Raw genomic sequence first — 8925 nt, 5'->3', positions numbered from 1 at the left:
TAGTGCGGAAAATACGGTATTTTGATTTCATTGCAGCATTATTGTTGCATGTTTTCCTAAACCGGAACTTGGCATCAGATTTCAGAGGCTCCCAAGTGACATTGAAAGATTTTTTTTTTGTCAGGCATAAATTATCACTGTGGATAGCGTTTTCTTTTTTTTTTTTTTTTTTTTTTTTTTTTAAAGGGCTGCTTTTGTGTGTGCGTGTGTGTGCGTGTGTGTGCACGCATGAGCGCGCACTTGCGTTCTTTAAAGAAATATTTTTTTCTTCCATTTCAACTGAACGACACTGAACACGCATTAAGAGGAATGAGCAGCCTATCGAGCCATTGTTTCGTGCATCAAGGATGACGAGGATCCCGGGGCTGCTCTGCTCACTACTTATTAAGAGCTCAGTACTCTGCTCATGCAGCTTGCACTCAGGTTGGTGAAGATGACCCGAGAGGATTTCCAGTGAGCATGAGCACACACTCCTTCTTTTTTTACTGATGAGTGGTCGTCTTCAGCGCATTTAGACGTTTGCCACCCCCCCAATCCAGTTTCTCAACAGAAGCAGCTACGGCGGACACCTGTCTGTCGCGTTGCAGGTATGCAGCTCGGATCTAGCTGAAAGAACAACATTGTGAGCACAAAATGTAGGATTTCACAAAGGATCTTCACACATGCGTTGCTGGGCTGCAAAAGTGATAGAGCGTTTGCGGTCATGGAGAACGTTTTCCCCCATATTTTTTAAAAGCAACCCCCGCTGTTTCTCGCAGGCTTCAACGATGAGAGGACGATGGCGCTCTTACTTTATGACTGTCTTGGTCTACGTGATCGCATTGCACACACGGTAAGTTCTGTCTCGTTTGTTTCAAGGCTGGATTGATGTCGGGGGAAACGTGCGAGACACTTTCTGTTTTTGCAGCGAAGGCAGGAGGTGCGTCAACAACTTTATTTCACAGTGTGGTGTTCGCGCTCATTTGTAAAATAGCTCAAAGTAGGTCATGCCACAGTCCAGGAAATCAAGCACCTTTCGTGGTACAACTGTCATTATTGAGGTGGTGCCATTAAGGGACTAGTTTGATACCCTCCACAATTATTGTTTGGGAACTACTGTGTGGAACCTGGAAAAGGTTCACACTGAAAGGTGCTCAGTTGAAATGTGTTACGCACAGTTATGTTTCAACTGCCGTATAGCCTTTTTTTTCCACCTAAGGAAAAGAAAATGAGTGAATTATTCAGAAATATAAAATAATACAATGTAGTCAACCAAGTATAGAACGTCTCAGTTTGAAAATAGAAATAATCTGAAGCATTGACTTGTTTGGAACACAATTTTGGCCGAGAATAGTCGTGATGGTGGCCCTGGGTACAGCAGCCATGCATAGAAATGTTGTTGTTCATGGTTGGTGCGGGCGGTTGCCAAGCTGTGACACCCGGGACCGGCCTGGAATTACACCGGCTCTGCAGGCAAATTAACATATTTTCCCGAAATTCCCGATGGCCACCCTGCCCCTGAGCTGGTATGTTAAAACTAACTCGAGTGAAAAATGATGGCATAATGTGAAGTGATGATGAAGTCATGCTTTTGCATCCCTTTTTTACACATGCGCCTTCTTGATGTGCAGCAGCTCAAATTCTCACTCATTCAAATAAGTGGAACCACATCACCCCAAATTTAGCATCACCTAATTGGCGGAGTATCCCGCGGTCAGTTTTAGAAGTGGTTTTAAGATTCCACTGATTACTTTTAAAGCACATATGGGACAGGCTCTGAGCTACTTATTTGAACTTTTAACCACTTATGAGCCGGTCTGAGGTCTCAGATCCTCGGGTGAAGGCCTTCTTGTTGTTATGTTTGTATGATTAAAGTTGTTAGCATTTTATTGTCTGGGATTTGTGTTACAGTTGGTCTGGCAAAGCACAGTACACCTGTTACATGGTGAACCTGAAGTCTTACAGCTTTCAATTAAACTCTCCCTCATGTAACTCCCTGTGTATTCATCTTGGCATCACATGTGCTTCTTTTCTTGAACACTCCCTCACACATACACTGCTTCTACTACCTTTATGGCTAATTTTGGCTTATCTGTGATGTTCTTTCGAATATGACGAAAAAATGTTAATGATAGGTCCAAAGCTGATTCCAATGCAACACGCAAAGACATCACAACGTTCACTAAGATCCTGGACAGTCTTCTAGATGGCTATGACAACAGGCTGAGACCTGGCTTGGGTGGTAAGATTTCATGCTTTGTGTTAAATTTGTGTTAAGTATTTACTATAAACGGGGTAATGACAATGAAGTGGTGGTAATCAGAGTCTTTATCCAGTACGAAAAATAGTCTCTCTCTCTTTTTCTCTCTCTCTCTCTCTCTCTCGCTCCCCCTCCTTCTGGTTTGAGACCAGCAGATACAGTGGTACCTCAATTTACGAAATTAATAGGTTCAGGACGAAATGTCTTAAGGAGAAGAGTTTGTAAGTAGAGGCGCATTTTCCATGTAAAATGCCCTAATTCATTCCAAGCCCCCCAAAGTTCAGACATAAATATTTCCTAAAGCATAAAAATTTATCAAAATATGTAACAAATACATGTTACAATTAGATTATTGCACAATAAATGAGGGTTGTGAATAATGTAGAAAACAAAGAGTAAAGAATAAAAAAGATGGTCATTTAACTTTTAACTGCGTCCTCGTCATTTTTTGCCCTCTTTAGTCCATGTTCTCTCTCAGAAGTGGTTTTTGCCTGGCGTTTTGTAAAGAACTGATCCAAGGACCTTTGTTGGCTTTTAACAGTACTTCAAAAATGTCCAAGCCAAACATCAGCATGGAGAACACTTTTTCTGGGTGATCGGAAAGCCTTATGGCCGGAGAGTCGAATGACGAGGACGCTGCATAGACACTCTTATTTATCTATCTACACACATAGACACATATGGTAAAGGTCCCTCTTAGCCAATGGGATGCCAGGATCATGCTAGATAGTAGCCAATGGCAGAGCAGCTATAAGTATGTTGCATTCAGGAAACTCTAAGCTGCGATTAGCAGCCCATACTGTATTTTTACCTTTCCTATCTTGAGATTTCTTTCATAACAGGAGGCAATATTTTCCTGTTGAGGTATTTTGTAACTAGAAAATCTCGTATGAAGAGACGTTCTTAAGTAGAGGTACAACTGTATGTGTTATACCTGGCACTTTATATTACCCATTACATACAAAGAATTCTCAGTATATTTGTTCCAAAATGAATTAATTAAATAATGCAGTTACATAATTTTGAATTGGTCATTTTATAAGTTGCTCAGATGCTGACAATGTGTGAACACACGTGCTGTCGATATTAGATTTGTACTGCAAATTATGCACCAGTTGAATTTCTGGGAATTTTTTTACTCACCTTTGCCCCGCAGGATACTATACTAAAATAATGTTGAGCTGGACCTGAATGTACGCATTAAAATCCAGTGGTGGGCACGTCAGTCTGTCAGTCATCATGCCATCATTATTTTAGGCCCACTTGGGACCAATCTGTTCGTTGTCAGCGGCAGCCAGTTGGCGTCAAAAAGGTACTTACCACGTTACATGCAGGCATAGCATAAGCAGATGCGCAGCGAAATAAATCAGTCTATCATCATCTGAACCGCTTTATCCTCACGAGGGTCGCGGGCGTGCTTGGAGCCTACCTCAGTTCGGGGTACACCCTCATCAACCAATTGCAGGGCATGCAGACAAAGAACAATTTTCAATCACAATCACACTTTGGGACAATTTTGAGTGATCAATTAACCTACCATGTAGATTTTTTAAATGTAGGAGTAAACCGGAGTATCCCGCGAAAATCACACACGGAGAATATGCAAACTCCACACAGGAAGGCTCAGGCCCTTCATTGAACCCTGCACCTCTGCACGATGGAGCGGAAGTGATAACCAGTTGACCACCATTCCGCCTTCATCCAAAAAAAAAACCACACACACACACACACACACACACACACACACACACACACACACACACACACACACACCGTTATTGCTGTCTGTGTGACCAAAAGGTATACAACAGTTTTTTTGTTGGTGTTTTTGAAACTTTATTATTTGTGCTGCGCCTGTGTGACGTGGTACTGGTAAAATACCTTCTCGACCCCGCTTGGCTGTCGCCGACAACTCGGACGGACTCGGCCAGCTTGAAATAATAATGGCATGATCACTGGAAAAACAATAGCACATCAGTCTATCTTAAAAGCAATTACGTAAAGGATACAAACAAAAGTTTCTTTGGACTATTTATTTTGTTTGGATGCAGGCAGCCAGATGCAAAGGATTCCCTTCTTGTGCAGAGGGAGATTAACAAGGTTTCCACTCTGTTCTTGAAATTATTTTCCAGGGCTTTTCCAGGACTCTTTCGTCTGTTTGTCATTGAGTCAAGTTATCACAACATACACACACAAAAAAAAAATCCATCCCAAGCTACAATTGTACCTTACATTTTGGGCACTTAACCAGATTGCTTCAGTATTACCAAAAACCACACTAAACTGGCTCAAAAATCTGAATAGCTCTCTCACACCCGCAAATCGATTCTCATCGTTCACCCCAAAAGAACTGTTCAAAGAACATCATCTCAGAGCACATGGGCAAAAGTTACAGCATGCCCAGCACAGCTCTCTGTCGCTTAACAGAAGACTCAGGGGAGGCGGGGAGAAAATCCTCAAACTCAATATACAGTGCTCCAGCAACACTCTTCCACTAAAAGTCACCATTGGGAGTTATTCAAAGCAGGCCGTGAGTTGCTGGGTTCCTTGTGGAAAAGTGAGACTTGGAGTGATGAGATGAACGAGGCTGGGATAGGGCCTCAGCAGCAAATCCTCTGGAGGCACAGGTGATAAGGAGTAAAACATCAAAAGGGGGAAAACACCCAGAAACACCTAAATACACACTGTTGAGTAGGCTGAAGTATCACTATAAAGCAGGGATAATCTGGCACCTGCGTGCAGGTCATACTGGCTACTAAGACGAGTTTAAAAATGGTTTACAGGTAAGAGTGAGCGTCCTCCAGAAAGTGCCCCTCCCAGCCTGAAACTGAAAAAAAAAAACAAGAACAAGCGAAATGGAACAGGAACTAGGCCCACCAAAATAAAGCACAACACCACAGTCCCCCATCCTCTGACCAGGCTCACCAGGATTTGCCCCGTAGAAATCCTGGAGAAGTGATGGGTTCAGGATGAAACAATGGGAGATCCATGAATGCTCCTCAGGCTGGAACCTACCCAATCCACTGGAAACCCCAACCACGGCGGCCTTTGATATCCAGTGTTCCGGAAACAGTGAAAGCAGGATGGCCATTGATGATGCAAGGGGTAGAGGGGGAGTGGCCAGAGAGCTGAAGTCACTGGAGCAAACCGCCTTGAAGAGGGACAAATGAAAGGCTGGGTGGATGTTCAGAGAAGCAGGCAGGTTTAAATGGACGGAGGAAGGGTGAATAATCTTTGAGATTGTGAAGGGCCCCACAAACCGTGGGGCAAACTTTACGTGAGTCAATCTGTAGAGCAGGCATGTCCAGCTCCAGGCCTGGAGGGCCACCGTCCTGCCTGTTTTCCAGCTCTCCCAGCTGCAACACACCTGATTCAGATGATCAGCTCATCAGCCAGCTCTGAAGCAGCATTAGAACGTTCCTGATTATTTGAATCAGGTGTGTTGCTCTTGGGAGAGCAGGAAAAAAGCCAGGACAGTGGCCCTCGAGGACCTACTTTAGACACCCCTGCCGTAGAGGAAGGTCACAAGACGACAAACGCACCACCTTCTCTCCGACCTGATACTCTGGGGCTGAGGATAGGTGACTGGCGGCGGAGCGCTTGTTACTTTTGGCAGTGCGATTGACGGAAGCCCTGACGATCCTCCATATCTTCCAAATTGTGCAGAGATGATCCTAAACAGCAGGGACTGCCACTTACTGGTCAGGGAACAAGGGAGGTTGGAAATTAGGTGAGGGAGTTGTGGGCATATCCTACCCAAGGGAGCGGCAACGCAGCGCAAAGCAGCCTCCAAATCCTTGTTAGCCTGTTCTGTTTGGCCATTGGTTTGGGAATGGCAGCCAGAGGATACACTTGCTCGTGCACCCACAGCCTTCAAAAACACCGTCCAGACTTGGGAGGAGAATTTTGGGCAAGGATGACCCGGTAGTCCAGTGGTTTGCACGTTGACCTCACAGTGCAGAGATGCAGGGTCCGATTCCAGCTCCGGCCTTCCTGTGTGGAGTTTGCATGTTCTTCCCGTGCCTGCGTGGGTTTTCTCCGGGTACTCTGGTTTCCTCCCACATTTCAAAAACATGCATGGCAGGCTGATTGAACACTCTAAATTGTCCTTAGGTGTGAGTGTGAGTGCGGATGGTTGTTCGTCTCTGTGTGCCCTGCGATCAGTCCAGAGTTTCTCAAGGCTCTGGATGTTGTGGGGCTGTTCTGATTGACAAGCCTCTGCAACATCGCGTGGTCATCGAGGAGAGTGCCTCTGGATTGGCAGACCGGGGTGGTGGTCCCCCTTTTTAAAAAGGGGGCCTGGAGGGTGTGTTCCGACTACAGAGGGACCATACTCCTCAGCCTCCATGGTCAGGTCTATTCATAGGTGCTGGAGAGGAGGGTCCGTCGGGAAGTCGAGCCTCAGATTGAGGAGGAGCAGTGTGGTGTTCGTCCCGGCCGTGGAACAGTGGACCAGCTCTACACTCTTAGCAGGGTCCTCGAGGGTACATGGGAACTCGCCCAACCAGTCTGCATGTGCTTTGTGGACTTGGAGAAGGCGTTCGACCATGTCCCTCGGGGAGTTCTTTGGAGGGTGCTTCGGGAGAATATACGGACTAAACCCCCTCATACGGGCTGTTCGGTCCCTATAGCACCAATGTCAGAGTTTGGTTTTCATTGCCGGCAATAAGTCGAAATCGTTTCCAGTGAGGGTTGGACTCCGCCAAGGCTGCCCTTTGTCGCCGATTCTGTTCATAACCTTTATGGACAGAATTTCTTGGCGCAGCCAAAGCGCTGAGGGAGTCCATTTTGGTGGCCTCAGTATTTCATCTCTGCTTTTTGCGGATGATGTGGTACTGTTGGCTCCTTCAAGCAGGGCTCTCCAACTCTCGTTTCGCAGCTGAGTGTGAAGCGGTTGGGATGAAAATCAGCACCTCCAAATCTGAAACAATGGTCCTCAGTCGGAAAAGGGTGGAGTGCCCTCTCCGAGTCGGGGAGGAGATCTTGCCCCAAGTGGAGGAGTTTAAGTATCTTGGGGTCTTCTTCACTAGTGAAGGCAGGAGGGAGCAAGAGATACGACAGACGGATCGGTGCAGCGTCTGCTGTGCTGCGGACTTTGTATACGTGTGTCGTGGTAAAGAAGGAGCTGAGCCAAAGGGCAAAGCTCTCAATTTACCAGTCGATCTACGTTCCAACCCTCTTCTATGGTCACGAGCTATGGGTCGTGTTCGAAAGAACGAGATCCCAGATTCAAGTGGCCGAAATGTGCTTTCTCCGCAGGGTGTCTGGGCTCTCCCTTAGAGATAAGGTGAGAAGCTTGGTCATCTGGGAGGAGCTCAGAGTTGAGCCACTTCTCCTCCACATCGAGAGGAGCCAGATGAGGTGGCTCAGGCATCTAATTACGAAGCCTCCTGAACGCCTCCCTGGTGAGGTGTTCCGGGCATGTCCCACCGGCAGGAGGCCCCGGGGACGACCCAGGACACGCTGGAGAGACTATGTCACCCAGTTGGCCTGGGAACAGCTCGGGATCCCCTGGGAAGAGCGAAAGGAAGTGGCTGGTGAGAGGGAAGTCTGGGCTTCCCTGCTAAAGCTGCTGCCCCCGCGACCCAACCCCGGATAAGCAGTAGAAGATGGATGGATGGATCAACCTCTTTGGTCCATATTGTCAGAAAGTTCAGAGAATGTAGAGAAATCACTGTATGTTACAACTGGGCACTACATCTTTAAGTGCAGCTTAAAACTCCTATGCAAGCAAGACATTTATCAATAACACCCAGAAAGGCCCCCTGCTTTTCTGGGCCTGAGCTCATCTAAGATGGACTGATGCAAAGTGGAAATGTGTTCTGTGGTCTGACAAGTCCACATTTGAAATTGCTTTGGGAAATTGGGGATGTCGTGTACTTTGGGCCAAAGATGAAAAGAACCATGTGGACTGTTATGGACGCAAAGTTAAAAAGTCAGCATCTGTCATGGTATTGGGCTGTGTTAGTGCCAATGGCATGGCTAACTTACACATCTGTGAGGCACCAGCAGGGATGTGTCCAAGGACCGGCAACCCGAGGCCAAGGCCAAGGCCAAGGACTTGCCTCCGAGGCCAAGGCCAAGGCCAAGGACTTGGAAAATTTACCGAGGCAAGGCCAAGGCCAAGGACTTGAAAAATTTTCCGAGGCCAAGGCCAAGGACCAAGGACTTGCCTCCAAGGCCAAGGCCAAGGCCCAAGGACTGATTTTGAAATTGAGGCCTAGCCGAGGACATGTATAAAACAATGTTATCATACCACTTGGCAGGTGTTCATGATTTGCAACACACCTCCATCATAACCCTTTGCACTCCCTAACGCTTGAATGAAGTGATTTTATTCAAAGAGTAGAACAGTCAGGGTACGTGTTATTTATACTGAGAAAAAGAAATAAAATCATATGATATACATTTATGAATTAATGTTTTAGTGCAGTAGTTTCTTAATATGAAGTAAATCAACACTCAACAGGCATGACATGGCACGGAACACAAGTTGAGAAATAACTTTGCATAGAAGTCAATCACTGACTGCAGAAAAAGCGGTAATCTCTCAGTGATCATTTTACAGTTTACCTGCAGCGAGTCCAAGGGACTCACTGATCAGAAAAGTATGAGTCCCATTATGCATTGAGAGAGTCCCAAATTTCAAATTCCGAAATGGTCTACTTATTCAATTGCATATGATA

At 46.0% G+C, this 8925-nt stretch overlaps 1 protein-coding gene across 4 annotated transcripts in view; it reads left to right on the top strand.

Moving 5' to 3' along the window:
* Window positions 1–220: 220 nt before the first annotated feature.
* The window catches only part of gabra2a (gamma-aminobutyric acid type A receptor subunit alpha2a), a 90033-nt gene continuing 81328 nt past the window's right edge, over window positions 221–8925 (top strand). The window contains exons 1-3 of one of the 4 annotated variants that reach the window (XM_019888813.1): window positions 221–587; window positions 759–832; window positions 2115–2221. In XM_019888813.1, coding sequence (XP_019744372.1) covers window positions 768–832; window positions 2115–2221 — 172 coding nt within the window. In that variant the 5' untranslated portion in view covers window positions 221–587; window positions 759–767. Of the gene's footprint in view, window positions 833–2114; window positions 2222–8925 lie in introns of all 4 variants that reach the window. The other 3 variants (XM_019888814.1, XM_019888812.1, XM_019888815.1) reach the window with 3 other exon arrangements.

Source organism: Hippocampus comes, unplaced genomic scaffold, assembly GCF_001891065.2.
Source record: "Hippocampus comes isolate QL1 unplaced genomic scaffold, H_comes_QL1_v1.1 scaffold254, whole genome shotgun sequence".
NCBI lineage: Eukaryota > Metazoa > Chordata > Actinopteri > Syngnathiformes > Syngnathidae > Hippocampus > Hippocampus comes.
The sequence above is the reverse complement of the archived record's forward strand: the minus strand, read 5'-3'. Positions and strand labels throughout refer to the sequence as shown.